This window comes from Phalacrocorax carbo, chromosome 1, assembly GCF_963921805.1.
Source record: "Phalacrocorax carbo chromosome 1, bPhaCar2.1, whole genome shotgun sequence".
NCBI classification, from domain to species: domain Eukaryota; kingdom Metazoa; phylum Chordata; class Aves; order Suliformes; family Phalacrocoracidae; genus Phalacrocorax; species Phalacrocorax carbo.
The window spans coordinates 203,768,384-203,792,349 of NC_087513.1; the positions used below are offsets into that span (position 1 = coordinate 203,768,384).

At 38.4% G+C, this 23,966-nt stretch overlaps 1 protein-coding gene across 2 annotated transcripts in view; it reads right to left on the reverse strand.

The window, feature by feature from the left end:
* Nucleotides 1-260: 260 nt before the first annotated feature.
* The window catches only part of CNTN5 (contactin 5), a 673,376-nt gene continuing 649,670 nt past the window's right edge, over nucleotides 261-23,966 (reverse strand). For both annotated transcript variants that reach the window (XM_064441325.1, XM_064441324.1), the window contains 5 exons: nucleotides 16,502-16,611; nucleotides 8,080-8,266; nucleotides 7,509-7,621; nucleotides 5,944-6,112; nucleotides 261-3,169 (listed from right to left, as the gene is read on the reverse strand). In XM_064441325.1, coding sequence (XP_064297395.1) covers nucleotides 3,066-3,169; nucleotides 5,944-6,112; nucleotides 7,509-7,621; nucleotides 8,080-8,266; nucleotides 16,502-16,611 — 683 coding nt within the window. In that variant the 3' untranslated portion in view covers nucleotides 261-3,065. The remainder of the gene's footprint in view (nucleotides 3,170-5,943; nucleotides 6,113-7,508; nucleotides 7,622-8,079; nucleotides 8,267-16,501; nucleotides 16,612-23,966) is intronic.

Consider the following 23,966-nt stretch of genomic DNA (forward strand, 5'->3'; position numbering starts at 1 on the left):
AGTTATCTAATTACAAAAGTAATATCTACCCAGGGAAACCAACACATATGTGAAATTAGAAACACGGCAAAAAAATATTTGATTGTAATGGGTGCATTTTCCACATTCACTATTGCAGATTCATCATTTTCTTCTTGAAAGTCATGTGATTAGAAGATTGTTGCTGTTGGAATTCAAATGTTTGTGTCACCTTGTCCTCTATGAATACAATTCAGGAGCTGACAGGAGATAAGATAAAAGTCAATAAAAAGAGAATTATTTATTAAAAAGATCTAATGTTAAAGAACAGTACACAGGAACTATTATATTACTGTGTCTTCCACATCATATATACCATTATATATAGCATATATACAGATTGTATACAATATATCTAACATTTTGATATGGGCCACGACAGTATCTTTCTTTTTGTCTGCAAAACAAAGTTTCTTTCTAATTCTTTTTTTCTAAACAGGTCTTGTGGCATTATACAAAAATACAGTCTCCTCAGTGATGCCAGACTGCACTATTACAATCTTTTACATGAAAAAGGAAAGAGTTCTCCATTGCAACAAAAAATAATATGTCATGATAAGGAAACATCTTCTACAAAGTAACAAATAGGTAATACATAGGTACTTAAACATTTAAAACATATTTATTAATATATTTAAGATGCAAAATACATATTCTGTCCATGTTGAATATAAAACATACCCCTTTTTGTCCCTGCAATACAACTACATTACCTGATGGTATGTTCAGTATTTCTATCTGTATCGTGACACTAGAAATTGAGATATAACTAGATGCAGCTCTATCTCCTCATCAGACTTTCATTCTTCTTATAAAGCATAACCATTTATTGTATTCAGAAAGTCGTTTGACAAAAATGCCACCAGCAGTGACAGTAGCCTTTTTGAATACTCTGAAATAAACTGCATTGGCAAGCAACTGTATAAAAAATAGAGGAAATTATGCTTAACTAATTTATAAAATAGCTTTTTGGTTGATCACTTTATTCTTTTTTTAACCTTTTGAAAAACTATGGTTTGCTAATGTGAGTTCTCTGCACAGTAGCAATGCTGCTGTTTTACAAATGACAGCATGGAGTTATTGTCTATGAGTTTGCTCTATCAGCAAGGTACATTCCACCTTCCTTTTTGATCTCAAAGGCTTTTCCAGAAGCAAAGTATAGAAGGCCTCCTTCTGTCTGTATCTACAGTCTATGCTCGGATAGCTATCCTGCCTTTGTTTTCCTAGCAACATGGTGACTAAGTAGATTTGAAACCTATTTCTTAGAAAATTATTTTAAAAAATTAATGGGTAATAAAGATTTGAGTTGAACCACCTCTGAAAAGTTTTACTGATAAAATATTCAAAATTAAAAAAAAATTTAGTCATCAGTCAGCTTTTTACCTACCAAGCGCTTGACCTGTGTTATGCTTTCTTGGCTACTATTTTAAAGCTGCTAAGAAAGGACACAGTTAGAGTGTGCTAGCTAAATGCCAAGTATTATTTTGCTAGTGAGCTGGCAAAATAGTAGCATTTTAGACCCAGAACCCATCAATCAAAATAGATTTGCATCAAAACTTTAACAGGGATGGACAGCTAGAAGAACTATGCTATTAGGACCTGCCTCTCAAACAATTTCAACTTGATTTTTCCCAGGCAAGGGAATGTTCATCCTAGGTGCAATCCCTAGACACAAGGTAGAAAACACCCTCCCTCATAACGCCATGCACACCATAACTGTACAAACAGACACGCAATATACACTGGGGATCATTTTGATTCAGGTGCCAATATGCAGAAATCCTTCCAATGTAGAAAAATTGTCTCAATTGTCTACTGAGTGAAAAATTGTTTGGTACAGCAAAAAGTGGGGATTAAAACTGATAGCACACAGTCTCTACAAGAATAATCTCTAGTGAGCTATAGAAATAGAGCCAATTAGCTAAATAACTGGAATGATGCTCAGTAGCACTTATCCAAGTATTTTTTTTCAGACACAACATTCTCCAAAGTATACCCTACTGGAGCCTGTATATATGTGAATGACTACATTCCAAAAAATGTTAATATTCTCTCCATAATATGCTTTCATATATACTTCAACTTGATTACCAAATATATAAAGCACAGTATATTACTAAAAAAATGGACCCAGAGGAAAAAAAGAAGTTACAGCTGAGAAGTGGTTGGAAAAAGTAGGTTTGTCTCCTTGCATTGCTTTTTTTGTCCACTTAGCAGTCTAATGTATATCATGTTTAAATGCCCAGTGGAATTTTCATTGTCATATGCATGAGGAATTGATCTTTTATTTGCTATTGAAAACAAATACTTGATTCATATGACATTAAATCATTGGTATTTGATGAAAAACAAACTTGTTTCCTTTTAAGTTAGTGTTTAATAATTATCTGTTTACCTTGCAATAAAATAAATGGCTTCTTTTCTGCTCCCTTTTGCCACTTTTTGAGTGTACTGTCTAATATTGTACTGACAATTCTTTTTGCTAGTTAAATACATATTTATACATTTTCAGAACAAATTCTCTATACTTTTGCAGTGGGATGTGTACCTAAACTACGTTTTTCTCTCTTGTCAGTCGGAACAGCCAGCCATAGTGGATGCAAGAAAAGTATTTGACAAAGCTGAATCAAACTTTGTTCTGTATTTAAAAGAGCATTTTTTCCAAACCAAACAGATGTACTGTACTGGACACCACTCTTTAAACACCTAATGATACATGACTGGGGTCACCAAAATCAAACATATTAAAAAAGTAAAGTACATTTGACAGAAATTACATTTCCTTACAAAAGTTTATTACATACAATCTGCATATTTTTGGGCAAAGAAGTGTCCCCTCCCCAGAGGACTTTTACAAAAAATGAAGAGAAAAAAACCTGATGAATTATTGACCATGTCTCCAACACTCCTCTAAGTGCACCACAGGCACTTCTATGGGTCTTTAAGCATTAGCTTGGGTTTCCAGTTTCTCCATGGACATAAAACTTCATCCTTGGTGTCATCAAGCTAAAACAAACAAACTACAACAACAAGAAAGTCTGCAGTCTTCACCATGAGGTTGAAGGAACCATCAGTGCCAAAAGCAATGTTACAGAGGACGAGGAAGTGGACAATGCGTGTAAGGTGGATTGAGCACTTGTTACTTTTCCTCCTGAAATGAAAAACAAAGTAATTAAGGAAAAAGCAATGAAAAGAGTTCTCAGTACATTCAGGTACTAGATTTTGCCCAAATCTTGTATTCTATTATGCTCAGCAAAAGCCTAACTTTTAGGCAATGGATTACCTTGTGAGAACTTCAATCTCAAAATAGGGTTCCTACACAGACATGAGGAATTTGGGGATTTTATGATGATATCTACAGAAAATCACATGCTGAATCCTCATATTCAGTCTGCAAATTAATAAGAAATTCTGAAAAGGTATGTGGTTTTATGCCTTAATCCTCAAAAATAATTAGGCTGCAGAAGATGCACCGAGTCACAATCACAAATATCCTGAAACAGGGAATGAAAGCTAGCCCTTGATCTTGATGTTTGTCCAGAGAAAAAAGCAGTCTTTTGCCCAGTAGCCAAGTGATGTTTTTAGATCACAGCAGTCCCTTAAAAGGCCATGCTAAGGGGAAATATGCTATGGGTTGGCAGTGGCAACAGATCACAGGATAGGATGGGAACCAGATTGGGTTCCTTTGGACCACAGTTGTCCTATGTGTAACTGATCTGCTGTGTACAGTCAAATGAAAAATATCAGGTTAGAGGGAGTGAAAGACTTTGTGGCCTGGAGTTCTGGCTCAAAAGATACATGAAACGTATATTACATGGAGTAGGGGTTGTCTTGCTACATTCTCAGGATAGCATGTGGTTAGTAGATAGTAGTTCGTGACTAGATTAGAGCTGAAATTTTAGGTCCAGACTGAAGTTTCAGGCTCACACCTTTTGGATGGTGCTCCTTAAGGACTGAAAGGCAATGTTTAGTAGAATTTTAAAGCGTTAGCAGAAAGTTAGAATCAAGATGCCTCACTGTGTTTAGGCAAAATATAATGTTATTTTCTGGTTGTTTTGCCACTAATTCTTCCATCCCTTTCTTACCTGTGTAATATTGATACTTTAAATTCTTTCAGCATATTGCAGTAACTGAGGAAATAGAAGCTAGATGTCATAATTTACTTCATTAAAATACATTAATACTGTAATTATTTAATCATCTAATGAAGTAATATCTACTCAAGGGAGTCAATGGAACCTACAGAGAAATTCAGCTTATTCTAAAGCAGGCACATACATGGGGTTCAGCTACCATTTTAGCTGTGTTAGACAGTACACCTCTGGCTGGTGGTCAAGAATGACATGTGCATCCTCTAAGTCTGGCATCATATCTACCAGCTCTCTTCAAATGTTTGGGGTACCTTAGGGATACATCTTACATGTCCTTATGTGCCTGTGTCTGAATATTTAAATTCAGAAGATCAGCTGAATTGCTATCTAGGCGCCACTGTTGGACTGTATGGATTACATCCCAGCTGACTATAATGCTATTTGAGACACCTAGTGCACACGTAGGCCTCTAGAGCTGTGAATAATCACTGGGGGTGACTTAGAAATTACTTATGTTTTTAGAAAAGGTAGAGCATAGAAGAAGCTTGCAGGGTAAGGTGCAGATGACAGGTGAGAAATGCATTCCATGGAAGTTCCCTAGGCTTATATCCTTAGATGTCAGCAATGCCAGGAGGACTTAGTGTACTGACTCCAAGAGGATTTGTCAGGAGGGTGGAACAGTGTGGAGATGCTGTGGCCAGGCTCTGTGACCATGCAGCTGATACACTGCACATTTGTTACCCTGAGCCAACAGTCTGTCATGCTTTTGACAAAATGCCGTCCTTTTTATCATTATAATACCAAAACAGACCTCCATCCCAAAAAAAAGCCTCTAAGGTGCAACCACCTCTCACTGGGCAAAGCAAGGAAATTTTACACCAACCATAATAAAGGTATGTAAGACTGGAGTCACTCAAGCTCCGCCTGAAAGGTAAAAAATCGTATAAAATAGGTTAAGAGAAAAGGGGTGTTAGGGAAGATACCATCGCGTACCACTCTGACTTCTGGGACCAGTTGACAGGCTGAGCCTCTCTTCACCCCCATTGGGACGCCTTTGGGTAAGATTTGAGCACTTGGTTATACCAAGTGTTTCCCCAAGAAAACTTAGAAACCTTTCTATAGCTTCACTTTACATCTCCAATGCATTAGAGTTGCTTCATATTTGCTTAACGCACACGTAGCCTAGCAGTGTTACTAATTTTCCTAGTATCTATGTGTGTCTTGCAACCAGCAATTCTATCACCAGTAATCCAAAGAACCTGTGTATCTGTTGCTTTAATAAATCGTACTATACATTAACCTAGCCGTGATCGTTCTCATTGAATGTGACTGGCCTGGGCAGCTGCCAAATTATTTACTAACAACAAAAACTCTGATGGGTGGTTACATCTACAATCCTTAGAAAATAAACCGTTGACCAAATCTGAGACTGACTGGACTTAGCTACACCTAGACTTCTCTCTGAGAAGGAGTTTAGAAAGCAAGGGGGTCCTGTCTGAACCTCATGACTCAAGGGTAGGGTCTCCCCCTAGCCACTCCTCAGACTCCTACTATTAATGCAACAAGAGCTCAACTAGGTTTCCAGATTTTATCCTAGAAAGGGAAAGGTTTGCTGTAAATCCTCTCTTTTCTTCATCAGCCCCACATAGATGCCTCAGGTACTCTTGAGCATCTCAAATGGCACTAGATACCTTTGTTCCAGTGTAAAACCGAAGACTCTGAATAATGATTTTGTCTAATAGCTAGAGATTTGTGAGAATATTTTTTTCAGGTGAAGAATAATAGAGTTAATGAGCACTACTATAGTCACCACCAAATGTAAGTGTAACATTACCTGAAAAAGATGGAACTCTGATCTGGGGACTTGCAGTCCCATCCCCTCCTTCACTGACTGCACAGACCTCAATGATGTAGACACCAACATCAGGAAGAAGTACCACGGCAGAGGTTTTCTGTGTTTCTATAACGTGACTGTTGCTTTGGCCTTCTTGCCTAAATAATACCTATGGTCAATAAATTAGATAGTGGTCATAGTGGTCATTCAAGTTATATACCAGGCATTTTGTGTAGATAACGCAGTCACTGAAATGTTAACAGTTTCATGCTTTCGTTAAGGATTTCTTGACATTACATTTGAACAGTCATCTGTTTTTACTCTCCCCTCCCACCAATGGCTCCAAAACATTAATAGCAAAGTATATTAGCAATTAATGAATGTGAAAGGACATTGATTACGATCCAAAGAGAAGATATAGCATTTGCCCACTCCAACATTACATGTTACACTTTTTTTTTTTCTCCAAACTTTCTTCTAAATGCATTTTGGGTTCCATTTGATTCAAATTATTATCCCCAAATTAATGTAGATATTCACATTTTTGGCTGAAGAACTCAACCTTAAATGTAGACAAAATGCCCTAAATAACATCCTTAGTGTGTTTACCTTAGCTGGCTAAGTCAACTGATAACAGCTCAGATCTGTCCCTGCATCTCCTGAGAAACTCAGTACAAGCTTATGGTGTGTGGGAGGAAAGCAAGTGAGTACATAGCTGTCTTTTTGGTACTTCTGCATAAGTTTCTGTTCCCAGACAAAATTGAAAAGGTCTGAGAGGTGTAAAAAAGCAAAGCAGTCAACTGAACTTTGTTGGAATCTCAGCTATTCTGATAAAGGTTAGAGGAGTTTCTGTTTATTTGACATTTTACATTTTCTTAGAGATATTTCCTGATGTATCAGAGGGAGTATCAGATTGCAGTCTACAGAAATTGTAATATATATGCTTCAAAAAAAAAAATATCAAACCAACCACACCTCTGTAAAAACATTGAAATAATTCTGTTTTGATTTAAAAGATTGCAGTGAATTCCACTGCTTCTTATGGCTTGTTATTTAAGACTTAATTTGGTTTTTACTTTTTAAAGCTTCAGAACTTTAAATGCCAGATGTTACTGTCACTGATTGTTGAACATCACTAACATGATCACAAAACAAACTGTAGTATTTGTGTTTCTGCTCCATAAAATTATTACTTTTAATGTAATTTTAAGATGCCTCATTCTTCAGCATTTCTCTAAATTCTACTGCAAACACAGTAAGTAGAAGTGTTAGTAGGAATTTCATTGCAGGCTGCTCTTAACAATAGCCACTTCTGAGTCAGATATGATGAACAGATCCCTCTGGATAGAGCTTACTCGGTTTATAATCAGTAGTTGAAAATCACAACACAGAAAATGTTGGGACATTCCTCTCTTTTCAATTTTATTTATTCCTTTTCATGGTGAATACTGATTGCAGGCAGTCTGTATGCATACTTACACAGAAAATAAGGGAAAAAAGCCAACAGAGAAGAGGAGTAGTCATTTAGAAGAGAGAAAGGTGAGCAAGGAAGGGGAAGCACTGACCTTGTATCCCATTACATCAGATTCATTAGCTAGAGGTCTCACTGGCTCCCACCCAAGAGACACATGAGAGCCATCCTGTATCCATATAATATTGCTTGGTGCTTGGCTGGGAGCTGAGGAGAAAAAATAACAACATATACATAAATATAGTTTATTGGTAGTTTCTTTGAAATAAAAAGAAAAATATTTCAAATTTTTATTGCATTTACAACTGGTTGTGTTAGCAGGCTCCCAACTCTAGTTGGAATATTAAAAGACTTTTTTTTTGTACCAGAATTGTCATTTAATAGATTGTGGTGTATTTACTCAACCCACCCTATAAACTCCACAGGGATTAGGAACTTGAATTCTTTTCTGTCCCTTCTTTGTCAAAATGCCTTGTTTTCTAAGAAGGTAACCTTTGTTATGAATGCAAAGTCATACGAATTCATGTCTAAATATCAAAGCAAAGCCATGAATCAAAACTATACGTGACTCATTATTATTATACACTCTTATTAAAGGAAAACTCAAGAGGGCAGAGGTTGCTCCCTGACTTCTCCCTTTGAGCAAAGGTACTGAGATCACTTACGGGACTTCTTGGTTGCTGCATGTACAGCAGTGCTAGGTGGTCCATACCCTGCAGCGTTGTATGCCCTCACTGTTAGGTGATATAATGTGTTTCCTTCTAATCCTGTCAGAAGGATGGATGACTCATTTCCCTCAGTTTTGACCTTTTCTGCTGCTTCTTCCTGCTCCATGTCCTTCCAGTAACCAACCTGCCATCAAGAAACCAAATGAAGGATTAATATAGGCATCTGGGAAGCTCATGCTTCCAGATGCTCATACTTGTTATCCTGTGGAGGGCCTTTTTGCCATTTCTGCCTTTTGTCTGATCATCAAACCCTTTTAAACATATGGGGTTTGCAGCCTAACGTCAAAGCCAAGCAATGCTCACATCTCAGGATATCACAGTATTACCTGAAGGACGTTGAATTGCTGTGTACTGGCATGACAAGATGTAATTACAAGATGGAAGATCAGATGATGAACATTGGCAGTAAGTCAAATGTATTTCGGAGAATTCAAGGAGAGCTCATCCTCTGGTAGGTCACCAGGACATCTACCTTCACCCTGGAAAGCTCTGACCACATCAGTTAAGAAGTGTTGTGAGCAATGTTCCCTTCCTGGCCCTGTGCAACTCAGAGCCACAAGATTTCTTGTCAGTGTAATGAATAGGAAATGACAGAACACTGAAGGAAATCTTTCATTCATCTGAAAAATCTTATCTGAAGAAAAAGAAGAAAATTGATTCGGTTAGTTCTTGGGTGTAAACAGGTTTCTGGTAAATAAAATTTTGATATCTGTTTATGCCCTTCCTTTTTGGACATAAAATCCCTAAGTGATTGTTGGTGCTTCTTAGTCCATATTTCTGGTATCTGCACTGAGTTTACCATAATCTCAAAGAGTTTATAGAGCTGAGCTAGAAATTTGACTAGTCTCTTTCCTCAGGGACCAAGTATGTTCGGGACATAACTGGAAAAGAGCAGTAGTGGCTCTTTAATGTACCTAGGAGACCTACACAAGTAAGGTAATTCTCACAGGGCCCTATTTTCCCTAACAGATGTCACTTATGTGCCATTCAAAGACCTATATTCAGCTTATCCTTATTCATGCTGAGACCAACTTACATTTATTCCACATTTTGACCCTTTCTGTGAAGTTGGTTATTTAATAATAAGTTATTCATATTATATCTGGATAACTTTTTCCCTGAGAAAAAGGTCATGGACAATACAACATTCTTGTGCATGTATCCCAGAAAATGGTGAACCAAAAATCTGAGGGGTTGATAGGAAAATAAGACCAATGAGTACAATGCTGACCTTTTATAATTGCACTAGGACAGCCATTAAAAAAAAGAATTCCAGAAAGACCTGCCTGCAAAAATATACATTTGAGGTCATATCTTCACTTGAGTAAAGTGGCTCTTTTAACTTTGATTGAGGGTATATCAGTTTGTGCCAACTCAAAATCTACTCTTTCAGTTGTAAAATTCATGTAAACATCTTCTTTGTGCGCCTGCACTATCTCATGTTAAAATGTTGTTCTAATTCTTAGGCTCAGATAGAAAATCTAGCTGTAGTCACCACTTGTTGTTGAAGTAAGCGTGATTCACTGAGGCATTTTACTAGATGAATGCTTGACCAGCCCTGTTGGTATCTGAAGTAACACCTAGTCACATCTTTCTTGGAAAGAAAAAAAAAATTAACAACCATTTATTCACACACTATGATTGAACCTTCAATGCTTATTATCTCTTGGGCAGTCCTGTTCCTTTCATTTTACTTGCAATGCATCTTTACAAACCTGACACTACAGTGATGAGAGCCACATAGTATTAAGCACGGTATGAACAGGTAGCAAGAGGCAGCACATGTCCTGGAGACCCTATCATCCAGTTAGTGAAGTCTGATAAGGATCCAACAGGGAAATAGTCATAAAGGAAAAGTGACTTTCCCAAGGTTATGCAGGTGGACAGTAGCAGGGGTGGAAATGCAACTGAAGTAGTGAAATCCTGGTTCTAGAGAGGCAGGAGCAAAATTATAAGCAGCTCAGTAGGTCACATTTTGGCAGTTTATTCACTGGGCTCACCACATCTCATGTGACTGCAATGTGCAAGACAGTAGAGAATCCCCAGCTTTTGCACTGAAGATTTTTTTAGTATAAAGAAGTTGCAAAAACCTGATTTTCCAAATATTGGTGCTAGGACTACATAGGTAGTATGTTGAGTATGGAAGGAAGCTAGGAGCAAAACTCAGCCCTTTTATATTTTTCATGGATTTTGGAAATGCTCTCCACTACTGCTTATATAGCATTATCAGTTTGGATACTAACTATATTTTGCATATATTAAGTCTGCAAAAATAACTATGGCAAATTCTCTACCAGTTCTTCTGCACCACATGACAAAGGTGTTCTCCTCTGGCAAAGAGGTATTCTTGTGGGAGTTAATATACTGTATTAAGTAGCAAAAGCATGAAATGCAATTTGGCAGTGCTTCTATTTCAGTTTCCACTGTACTTCAAAGCCCTTAAGTGTTTGGTCCCTGCTTTTAAAATTCCCCTTAATGTTTTGCCAGGTGAGTTTGGACTTTGATCTCAAAATATGCTTTTCTCTTTCTTTCTTAATGCACACATCCATTTGTTGATTGCCAAATGAACTAGAGGAAAAAGTGGTTATAAAAAAAAAAAAAAAGAACTCCAGGAACTGTTGACTGAGGCTGACGGTGGGGAAACTTAGATCAATTTGAACTGAAATGAAGATACAGCTGATCTTTAGAAGTGCTGGACATATTTCTTAAAACAGAGGAGTTTTTTATTTGCACTTCTATGTGTTTGTTATTTTAAAAAAATCTTGCTATTTTCTATAACCTTAATTTATAGTGCTCAGAAGGGATTTACCACACTTAGAGTAGGTTTCCATTAATGATAACTTTGAATATTGATATAGCATGGAGCATAAATCACAAAAGGGTAGCCTATATTTTAAGAAGGAAAGAAAAAACAGGGGAAAAACATTTGGTCTGTTTAATGCATTATTGTTTGTGAGGTTTAAAATTTTTGCTGGGCTTTCTGTTGCTTTTTCATTCGATTCCCAGAAACCCATCTCTTTTTGCTGGAGAGAAAGCAATAATGATATTTAAACAACTGGTAGAGGAGATGCAGGAACATACAAGCTGCTTTGTCCTGATCATGGTTTAAGCAATTGTTAAAAGTAAACCATCACATTAAAATTGTTGCCATCTAAATTTTTTCTGTCTCTAATATTTATAGACTACTTCATTGAATTTTCATGTTAAAAGGTATCTTAAATAATATTACTTTTTTTCCCAAATTGGTTTCTAGGGTATGCATAAAAGCACTTTGGTATAAATTAATGTGATCTAGTTGCAGGCCTCCTTTCTAAATTCAGTAGAGTCAGAGTTATTGTCTGTGTACTCTTGCTGTTGACCACAGAGAATTAAAGCTACAAATTAGACATTTCAAGTAAGAGCCTAAATTAGGTAGGATGAATCAAAGTGGACAAACACAAAAACTTTCCTGTTCTCTCTGAATGAGTCTTTACTAATGACAACAGTACTGACCTAATCGAAAATGAAGAGATATCAGAGTACAAAAAGTGCTAGGGGAGAAAGAGCAGTGAGCTGAAAGAATTGCTGCTAGCTCTAAAACCATGATTCAGATTTCATAAAAACTGTTTTAATTATCATTACCAGAAAACCTATCAGCTCCTTGAACTGACACACCGCAGTCATGCAAATGTTAGTGCAGGCACAACTGCAACCGTAGAACCAAGCACTTAGGGCAGAAGAGGAGGTGCTTTTTGTATCATGTGCTGCTGCTTTTTATATCATCTTAAGATATTGGTGTGACTACCCTTCAGAACAAGATGAGAGGTTCCTGCAAAAAGGTCAATCAACATCACTTCCTTCCCTCTCACTGAAACAACTGCAGACTGAAAAGAAGAAAGAAAACACTGCTCAGTACTCCTAGGTTCTGGGGTCTTCTCTGGAGTAGCTTGCATCCTCCTCCACTTTTCTCAGGTACTCTCTTCTCCCACATTGTCCTGCATGCACATGGGACGAAGACAGGGATTGTACTTCAACCTTGAGGTCTATCATAAAATATCTAGCCATATTCTCTTATGATAATTCAACCATTATCCAGGTTTCTGATTTTAGGTAATAGAAAGCAAGTAGTCTTGTAACAAACTTTTTATGATACAGAGACTGTAAAGGGTATGGCTCTCTTGAGGCCCTCACAAGGTATCTGGAGCGCGATCTATACCTTAAGGACTTGAAAAGCAGTGGTAGTGCTGTGCTATAAAGTCCTGCTTATAGTCTTCAGGATTTTAGAGGGGTTTGAATTAGCATGCCAGTAACTTTGTAGGCAAAATTGACTCATATATAAAGCTATCCAACTGCTAATTTTGTGTTTGGGAAAATTCATTCATTCCAAAAGTGAAGTCTGGTAAATCAGTATTCAGGCTGGTGAAACACCAGTTCCTCTTTTTTCCTGTCTTGCTTTATCAGCCTTTGGTAGAAACATCCATCTATTCTTTCTAAATTACTTCAAGGTATACTTCACTGAATTAAAAAAAGTAAAGCCCACCACATTCTGGTACCTTGTAGACAAAATTTTCTGGTCCACTGCAAAAACAGATAAAGTACCTCCAAGAAACAGCAAAAACTCTTGAATATTTCTCTTTAAAAAGGCAGATTATGACATAAACAAGTTACTATGTCAAGTAACCCTCTCTGAAAATGGTATTAAAGATTTTCTATTTTTTATACTTTTTTTTTTTGGTTGCAAGTTGATCTTTTGAGTAGGTTAGTCAAGCTCCCATCCCTTGGGGGAATTCCAGTGAAAAAAGACGTAAGCTTTGAGATCCATACTTAAGTATTAGCCTTGGTTTTCTGGAAAAAAAAAAAATAATCTTTTCTTCCAGCCAGTAATTCTTTCTCTTTCCCTTCCCTACTAGGAGTGAGTGACAAAGGAAATACTGCCTAGGGCTAAAATGGATTTTATAACCTTCAGGTTACTGATTCTAAACAATAAGTATGAACCACACACTACATATTTCTACCATTCTGACAAAGTTTTCAAACTATTTCTACTTTATCAGAGTGTAGATGACATATATTTAGTAAGGTTGGGTGGACAGCTGACAAATTTGTACTGAAGTCAGGAATAATATGTGCTTTGGAAGATGCAAATGAGTACAGCAAACCTTGCATAAAACTCATGTGACATAACAGTTAATACTGCCTTTCAGGGATGACAATGTGAAAGTGGACAAGTTGCTTTTGCCTTTCATTACTTAGTATGAAGTACAAACAGGGCCAGAGTGAAAATGGGTCACTGCAAACTTGTCCATATTTAGTAAATATTCTGTCACTTGGGTTGATTAGGCCCCAACAACAAAAAAACAGCAACCCCCTCCCCGACCCTCCCCCCCCTTTTATAATACTGTTGCTAAAAGGCCAGGAAATGTGAAGGCCGTGTAGGTGGTTGTCACTGCTGCAGTACCACAGGCAGAATACAAATTGAGACATGAAAATAGAGCAGCTAGCCAGGCTATAGTGGGCCACATTTTACTTGTGGTCCACAATAATTCTACATTAGGAAACAATTGTTAAAAAAAAGATAAGTCATTCCTCTTTTTGTCAAAGTCACTAGATTTCTGTACATAATCTATTCGCTATTTGTGGATTAAGGGAGTACTACAGACTATGTTCTGCACTGTACTACTTATGATCAAACTTTCAAAATGAGTTTTTAAATTAAAATGCTCCTCACAGAAGCTGAAGAAAGTGAATCATATGGAAAGCATAAAGCTGATCCATTCTTCTGTTTTTTGGGGGGGAGTTTAGCCCCAGTGTGTTGCTTTACAGACACTTGCATTTTGTACTGCTTTAAAGAGAAACTGTCAGTATGTTAGCAAAACTGGGCTATTAGCGTGGACTTAGTGTTCCTAAGTGAATACTGTAATGCCCTGACTCACTATACTGACCCTAAAGCCTTCTCAACAATGGAACTGAAATGATCTAGCAATACCATCCTCGGATTGCATTCTGTCCTGGTGAATCATGCAGAAGACCAGCATTTACTATTCTGTTTATTGAGTAAGGCCTGCTCTGATTGTAATTCTTCCTGGGAATGAGGACGAAACGGAGCAAACTATTCCCTTAAAGATTCACGTGTCAGCAAGTGGGCATAGAAGTTCTGGCTATATGAACAAGGAAGGAAAAAAGGGGGGGGGGGGAGAAAAAAAGCACCTTCCTCTCCCCATATAAAAGTAATACCTCAGAACGCTTCTCTAACTCCCTCATTGGACAAGAGAGAAAGGAGCAGTGAAGTATTTTAATTGTTATATTTCATTTTTTTTTCTCTGTCAACTGCAGGTCCCTGGATTGAAATATTTACTCTGTAGTCTTCACACGAGGATCCTAAAATTGGTGTACAGCACAGTGAGCAGCCAAATGATTAATAAGGTTTAATGATAATAGCCCCTGCTGTATCAATAACAAGTTTCCAAATTAATTCCTAAGAAGTCCATGAGAGAAGTAGAGCAGTTGAGTGTTACAGCTGGGGTCAGACTACGCTGAACTTTGAGGGTCTAAACACTTTCCAAGACAGGAAGACCACCTCTGATACAAAGAGAGCCCACTGTCCTACCTGTAACAGCCATCTATCAATTACTGGGACACATCTGCAGAGCTGAGGGAAGTGTTATGTGACAAGAAGGTAAATGCAAAATACATTCAAGTTATAAAAGAGTAAGTTTCTAGATAAATAATTTTCACTTTTAGAAAGAAAATATATTTTTTATTTTAAAAATATGTAAACCAAAGTTAATAGAACATTTTGAGAACCATTGTGATCGACAGAATGAGGATAAGAGTAAAAATAGTTTACGTAATTTAAAAGAAGTCAAGATATCTGAGAGAATGTAACAAAACAGCCACCTTTCTGAAGAGAAAAAGACAGGGTGCAGTGAGTGCATTATTTCAGAGAATAAAAGAATGGCCTGGAAATTGAAGATCAATGTTAGTAGCAAGTGGAACACTTCAATGTGGAGAGGGATACCATTTGCAAGGTGAATATCATCTCTATTAGATACAGTTTTGTTCTCTTTATATATAGCAGTTCTAAAGATAAAACAGATATCACTTTTGCTGCATAAAGCAAGCCATGTGCAAAGAGGTAAAAACAAATTTAATATAAGGAAGAAGTGGGGATAAAGTACAAGAGAGTTCGCAGAGTTCAGCATGGAGATGTATACGGGAAAGAGACCTTGACAAGTGGGAGACTGCTGGTTGCAGCCTGCTTGGACTGCACTGGAGAGCAATATGGGAGTATCTAAGTATCGAGAAGCTTCAGGAAATCAGCTAAAAAAGTACATAATTGACTATGTCTAAGGTGTTGGGTGAACATGCTGCCCTGGTCAAGGCCACGCATCCTGAGGCTGTGCTGGCTAGTGTGGTGGCTCTGGTGCTGCCTGGGCACCTACGTTTCCTTCTCAAGGCAATCAGTGATGGTCACCAGCCCCCAGGTCTTGTCTGGAGAGGGAGTCACTCTGTGCTAGTAGGTCACAAGATGTCTTTAGACATCTATATCTTTAGTATCTACCTCAGATCTATGTGTTTCCCCTCTTTTCATTCTTATTGTAGAAAATCAGGAAAGACAGCACTCGCTAAAGGACTAAAGCAAGTCAAATAACCTGCACCCCAAAATCAGTAAGTTGAGTCTAGCTGAGCTATTTCATGAGGAGAAGCATAGTCTGAGCACAAAGTCAGGATGGGTCATGGTGGCCCCAAAGGATAGGTTTAGTCCTAGATCTAATCTGTTCCTGGAGGTTTGTATTGTAAACTGGATCCAAAGCTACAACTGGATCCAAAAGTGTGAGAAGGTCCATTGCCAGGGCCGGTTTTCTTTCCCAAGTCAGGAGAGGCTAGCTCGAAGCAGAGCGTTATTTGTGGATGGTACAGCTGCTTCTTCCCCTCCTGACTTCCAATCTTTTATGATCAGCCCAGCAGATGTCCCCCAGCCACTGCGGGATGAGAGCACGTGAATGCCAGAGGCTTTTTTTTTTTCTCTGTGTTGATCGCTCTCAGTAAATAACAAGTTTGAACTGGTCACTTAGAGCTGGAAACAGTCAATACCTAATCTTCCCCATTCTGTAAAAGAGGCATGCTGGGTCACTTGCAGTTTTTTTCCAGCTTTTTGAAGTGTCAAAGAGATGTTATAAGAACTGGTGTTGAACAGTTTTCAAGCACAAATAAACAAAAGATGTTCCAGTGCTACAGCTGTGACCGTTGTTCTACAGCTAGTCATATGTATGCTAAACCAAGCATAATTTCTATTGAAGTTTCACTACGGCACATGTTAACAGAATGCAATGCTAGCAAAAGCAGCAAGACTTCTCATTATGATATTCTGTGTTCATACCTCAAATCCCTGTGGTCTTCCTAGACTTTCTTTAATATGTTTCCACGCAACAAGAATCTCTGATACAGACAAACTCGTAGCTTTGACATCGATTGGAGCAGCAGTGGGTTCTGTATTAAGAAAAATTGAAACAATAAACCTCCACTGTAACAGCTTGTATTTGTCAAAGACACTCCATCTGAAACTGTCATTTGCTTCCTTTATTCTACTTTAATACTCACAAGAAGGTATGACACTTATGGGGAACATGAAAAACTGAACAAGATGAAGAGATTATTATTATTGGATTTCTTTATTTGTGTCATGCTACATCAATATCTCATCACTGATGATGGGCACAGCAAACTGACAGAATCTCTTGCCTATGATTTTTAAAAAAAACTTTAATATTTTTAAATGGTCCCCCACTCCTCCACCCCTTTCATTACCCTTGATTAGCCTAACTTCAGCTGTAAATGCTTTCATAATGTAAATGCATTCATTCCCTCCTGACTTTTTCTGTCATCTCAGGGTGAGCGATACCTTGCCAGGGCACTCAGTCAGTCCTGCTCTGGGGTTATACCAAGTAAGAAGTAATACCCAGAGCTGTAGTGAAATGCTACATAAAAAAATGTTTTTAGGACTATGTTATTATGTCCTTGAAGTCACAGGCATAAGTGTTTGGGGTATGGCATCTTCTCTCTGCTGTGAAGCATTTACTGTTTTAGGTCTGGGATGCACTTTTCTAAAGAAGGCTTTAAGACCTATGATTTGTCCCTGCGATTACCTGTGTTGTTATCATTGGCCCTATGTCCATGTTTCTATCTCCATCCTATTCATAGGACACTCTGCAGTCCTGACTTCCTGGTTATGTGGAGCAGAGGACCCTCTCTGCCCTCCAGCTGGGGCAGGTATCCTTCAGTGCTGCTGGGGTGAGGCCAGGGTGCACACTGGAGTCTTAGGGCTGCAGGATGCTTCACATATCACACTGGCCCAACAGCGTTGCCACAGGGATGTTTTACTTTGCACTTGCATATCATTGAACACTTTACAGACATCCAACTTCTTTTGGTGGTTGGGAAGTAATCTTAAATGCACATAGAAATCTGACATGACAGGCCATTGAGCATACTACCAATTTGTATCACCAGTTAGTGCATTGGGAGTGAAGAGTGTTCAAAAATTGTCACTTATCAAACTGAGAAAGGAGTTAAGGAATCTTTTGGATCTTATGTTTTATTACCTAAATATTTCTGAAAATTTGCTTAAGACAAGCTGTGGAGACAAACCTTGAATACAAACTTCTTCAACATTCTGGAGCAGTTAATTTGCTCAGCAAAAGGTAAATTCACATTCCCTGCCCCCAGTCACAGAGCCTGAGATATTTTCCTTGGCCTAGTGTTATTCATTACATTTCTAATGCGTTGATCTGCTCCTGAAGGGCAGGCAGAAGTCCTGGCTTTTATGTTATAGGGAGGCACATAAAAAAGCTTTCTAAAAATGTTTTTTTTTGGGCTCATTTAACAAAGTTACAGAAAAGGAGTTTCATCCTTTGGTTCAGTTTCAGTTAAAAATGATACATTTTCCTCAGTGATGAAATTGCCTTAGTAAGATGCCTAATATGAGTCTTGACTCATTAGCTACCCTCCTTTCTCGGATCATAATGCAGGTATTGTTCTGGCACTGCTGCCCTATGCTTTTTCTCTGACACGGTTTGTACAAATTTTTCATCCTTTTTGATGTCAGATTTTTAATGTTTGCAGCTCTTTTTGATCTTTCTTTTTATTTACTTCTAAAGAAAAGAAGCATTCTGATGTGATGCAAAATGGTGTTTGCCAACAATGAATATTACTAATAAATATAAAATATATATGGAAATTTTAAGGTAACAAAGAATAAGAAAAATATTTCCAGGAATAAGTGAAATGATCTTCTGAATTCGATAGTGAAGGAATTGTGCTATGAAGAAATATATTCCTCATAATATATCTTCTGTTCAATAGTGAGACCCTGCTTTCTACTTTATGTACTACTAAGATTTGTGTGGCAAAAGCTGTTTTCTAGTTTTTGTATTATTGAAGCAATTACCTTGTTGTCAGAACAGATTGCAGAGGGATAAATAATTTGAGATGTACAGAAAATGTTGGTTGGCAGCCTTTACACTTTCTATAAATGTAGAAATCATTTCCTCTTTATAGTATTCACTAGGGGTGGTTTATGTCATGCTCAGAATAGTAATGCAGAATATTTTCTGATATTTTTAAAAATTGTTTTCAACAAATGGAGTAGAAATAGTTTAGATTTTTTTATGTGAAAAAAGTTGATTTCTTATGTATCCAGAAATTATTCACTGCAGTTTCACTGATACTAGACACTGAGAATGTAAGTGTTTGCCAAAAGAATAGAAATTATATATTTAGGAATAAGGTATATTATGACTGTTTGAAAGTTTATGGAGACTAAATGGTATTTTTTATTGATTCAGATAAGATGAGGACCATATAGTTTCTGGTGATATAATACAGTCTGTGGTTCACTCCAATGTCATGCTTTATTCTGTGTGTCTAAAACTAATGATAAGTTTGACAGGTTCATTAGGTTTTTCTATAATGGCCACCGATGTTATAATCATATTCTTTTTTAATATCTTGGCATTATGCTAAACCTATTGGTGTCTGCCTGAGGTCAGACTGATTAAAAAAAAAAGACCAACATCTTTAATGGTCCCTTTAATATTCCTTGATTGAGTTAAAGATGCAGCACAGCAAGTTCTCAAAAGGCTGTGTGTGATATCCATGAAACATTGTCTTTCCATGTGCTGCAATCAGACTTTAAGGAAACATGCTCAGTTTGTACATCTTTGGGATGGCTATAATAAAGCAGAACAAGGAATTACACTAATCGCATCGATCTGATGTTCTGAGAAGGAATCCTGAATTTTTATACTGGCAAGTAAGAGAAAGAAGAGTTAGTTACTAGCCCTCATTGTGTCATTGTGTTCTCGCTATTTATGACTGTAAAGTGATCTGGTCTTCTGAAATATTAATCCTTAAAGATTCACACATGATCTAACTTAAAAAACAAGTTCAAGGCCCTATTCACAGAATCACAGGTTGGAAGGGACCTCAGGGATCATCTAGTCCAACCTTTCTGGGAAGAGCACAGTCTAGACAAGATGGCCCAGCACCCTGTCCAGACGAATCTTGAAGGTGTCCAACGTGGCTGAGTCAACCACTTCCCTGGGGAGATTATTTCAATGGGTGACTGTCCTCACTGTGAAAAATTTCCATCTCGTGTCCAGTCTGAATCCCCCCAAGAGCAACTTGTGTCCATTCCCCCTTGTCCTCTCCATGTGACTCCGTGTAAAAAGGGAGCCTCCATCTTCTTTGTAACTACCCCTTAAGGACTGGTACATGGTGATGAGATCCCCTCTATGCCTCCTTTTCTCAAGGCTGAACAAACCCAGCTCTCCCAGCCTATCCTCATATAGCAGCTTCCCAGTCCTCTGATCATCTTGGTGGCCCTTCTCTGGACCCCTTCCAGCCTGTCCACACCCTTTTTGTAGAGCGGGGACCAGAACTGTACACAGTGCTCCAGGTGAGGCCTGACAAGCGCTGAGTAGAGTGGGATAATGACTTCTTTCTCTCTGCTGGCGATGCCCTTTTTGATGCAACCCAGCATCCTGTTGGCCTTCTTGGCTGCAGCAGCCACCGTTCGCTCATACCGAGCTTCCTGTCCACCAGCACCCCCAGGTCTCTTTCCACAGAGCTGCTCTCCAGCCAGGTGGATCCTAGTCTGTGCTGCACTCTTGGATTATGTTTTCCCAGGTGCAAGACCTTACACTTCTCCTTGTTGAACTTCATAAGGTTCTTGCTGGCCCACTCTTCCAGCCTATCCAGATCTCCCTGCAGAGCAGCTCTCCCTTCTGGAGTGTCTACTTCCTCACTCAACTTGGTGTCATCAGCAAACTTCATCAGGCAAACTTGATGCCGTTATCCAGATCACTTATAAAGTTATTGAATAACATTGGGCCCAATATCGATCCCTGGGGGACCCCACTAGTGACAGGTTGCCAGTTTGAGAGAGAGCTATTTATCACCACCCTTTGGGTGCAGCCTGTCATCCAGTTCCCCACCCACTGCACAGACCACTTGTCTAGGCCATCACACATCATTTTCTCCAGGAGGAGACTGTGGGGGACCGTATCAAAGGCCTTGAAGAAGTCCAGGTAGACAATGTCCACCACTTGCCCCATTTCAACCAAGCAGGTCACTTTGTCGTAGAAGGCCACCAGGTCTGTCAAGCACGATCTGCCTTTAGTGAAGCCACGTTGGCTTTTCCCAATCACGTGCTTCAATTGACTTGTGATGGCCCCCAGGAGGATTCGTTCCATAACTTTTCCAGGGAATCATGTTTATGTGGTTTCCAGGGAATTAATGTTTATGTGGTTTTAATGCTCCTGTTGATCAGAGCCTCAGTTAGAACTCCTCATCCGATCACTTAATATCCCTTAACTTCTCATTTTGACTCCAGAAAGGATGTTTATACACTTCATTAAGGATTTTTATACACTTCATTAATCAAAAATCTGAGCTCTTATTTGAAGCTAAGGACCTCAGCCTGGGACTCCAGGCAGTTCCACATAGTTGAGATTTGGGGACTCCAGCCAGGACCCATGACTGCAGTAATTCCTTTCTGTGTTAAAAATCCACAAAAGAGATCTATGAAAAAGAAAATCACCAGGAGCCACCCCTCTTTTGTTAACCTGTAGGCAAATAAAGTAGTAGCATTTGCTCCCTTGCTGAAAGAGCCACAGGGAGCATCATCCAAATCAGGGGACCTCCAGTAAACTGTTTCCATTCCTTAGAAAAGCCAAGTGGCACTATGGTCATCTCCACCTCTCAGCTTGTTTGATGTGTTTCCTTGGTTTGGGGACTCCACCAGGTCTGTGGTGGCATGGCTGCCTGCAGGATAAGACTAAGACTTTCTCCAGAATCTTGCGCTAGGAAGAAAAAAGATGTCTGATTTCCAAAACACCAAAAATGAAATGACTGATTGTTTCCTGGAGAGGACCTTGGACTTCTCACTTCTCCTGCAGTCCTGTCTATTTTCTCCTTCTCTCTGATCAGTGTCTTTGCAGAGGACTTTAAAACAGATTAAAATTAGAAGAATGAGGAAATGAGCTAGCAGTGAAGCAGTAGCCAGGTTTGCAGTGCTGACCTCTGCCCTGGACCTCTTTTATTTAGTGGTGAAATAGCCTTCCTTGTCAGGTAGATCTTCTGAAGCCTACTCCTGTACTGCTTCTCTTCAACACGCTTGGTCATGGTACTTCCTGCTGCAACTCTCCCTTCTCCATGGAATAATTTATTACATAGTGGGGTTTCATGTGGGAATAAGAAGCTGCCTTATTCCATGAAGTCTTTACCTGCACATTACCTATGCACAGCTTGCTCATTTTGGCAAATGAGTAGAAGCTGGACAAGCGGACTGATAAAATTCAGGCTTCGTTAGATTAGAAGCTCATAGGAGCGTTGCCATCTTCATGTATATAAATGGTTCATTTTCACCAGGTGACGTACCAGCCAGAGTTATCCTCAGCATGTGAGGAGGGGATGTGCCTATTGTATTGGTTGCACATCTGGCTTCCCATAAGGGCTACTGGCATTAACCAAAGGAATGCTTAATAAACTCTTACATGTCAGGGTGGTGATTTTGTTCTTTAAAAAATCAGTGGAGACATCTGTAGATGAACTTTTACAGATCCAGATGGATCGGCTGGCAGAAACAGGAAAGAATCCTTTGTAGTTTACAACTAATATGCCGACTTATTAAATTTGCAGGTTCATCTAAGAACCAAGGAGCTCAGCTTTAGCTATGAAATGAACAACAGGACTTCACTTCATGAATGTAAGGTTTTAATTAAAGACATGGAGGCTGTATTTAAAAGTGTGTAATTGCATATTCTTTCCTCTAAATGAAAAGGAAAAGGTAATTTATTTGTTTGTTTAAATAAGGGCTCAGGTTGAAAAGTGAGGGGAGATGGGTCTAACCAGAAAAATCCTTCACTCTGCAATGTCTTGTTTTATATCACATCATCAACTAGCTGGCCTAATGCAAAACTTCTTAAAGTTATAAAGAAACAAAATTGCAATGGCAATTTTGGTCCTTTGCCTTTCAGGTAACTGAGAGCTTTGATTCTCCATTGGCTCAATGAAGTAGTACAAATCCATACAAAGCAAGAACAAAAGCTCTTTGTGGTATCATTACATCTTGTATGTATTACAGAATTACATCTGGTGTCCCTCAGGAGGTTTTAAACAGCAAGACTGATAGTCTTCACGTTTTACCTTGTACTGCTCAGGGCTCTCTTTTTCATATCTAGGGGTTTTCAGTAGTATTCACTACACTGTTTACCAAAATTATAGAACTTTCAAATTTTGTGAAGGTATTTTCATCAGGTGCCTGAAGGAGAAGATAGATACTAAAACTAACAGAACTGATTCTGTGTCTCCCTTTGTGGCAATCAATAAAAAAAACCAAACCCTTTATAAAAGACCTAACTCATCTTGAAACCAGTTGGGTTCCCTCTTTCTCCCAGAAGCTTATTTCTATTTCCTTTTATATTCTTGTCTTTTTCTATACTGCATGTATTCTAATTTGTATTTATTCTTGCACTGATAGGCTGTGTCTATACTTGTAAACTAAACAAGGACAGGGAGACAAGGCACCAGCCTGAGCATGGAGATACTGTTGTCCATAGCATGAAATAGTTAGCATGATCCATGGTGAAGAATTGACTCTGGCTACTTAGTGCTGCCCCAAAATATGCCCAAGAATATGCTGGTGCCTGGCCAGAGATGGCTCTCAGGAGGTGTATGGATGCAGCCACAATCTGGAGAGTGACAGTGTTCAAGTGTGCATATGTGAACTTTTTTGGCCAGTTGGCTTTAAGGAAAAAGAATGGCTGGCTTGTTTTATTTGCTAAAAAAAAAAAAAAAAAGATGTAGCATCATTGCCCTTCACCTTTAAAAGCTCTTCACCATCCCTAATAATTTCCCTGATTTGCAGGCAGCACCTTATCCAAACTCAGCTTTTTTTTTTTTTTTACTAGGACAAAAGAAATAAGCTGTTCTAGTTTCTACTAATTTCCTGATGATCCTGTTAGTCCTTTGAACCTGTATTGTCTTGAGTTCTTTGTTGAGCATGAGCAACCAGAACTGTAGAAAAAAATTTTAGCAAAGCTTTGTGATAGTTTTATCAGAATGATGCTCTGCTACAAATCAAAATATTTGACTTTCTTGTGTGCAGGTTTTAGCTGTCAGGTTCTCATTTTGTAATGGCCTGATTTGTTAATACTCCTTATGTAGTTGACCTAGGACTTGTGTGTCATTCATGTTCCTTTTCCTCCAGTCTTCCAATCCTCATTTTTCCTATGTATTGCTCAGATCCTTCCCTGTATTGACAGTGCATCCTGGAGTTGTAATAA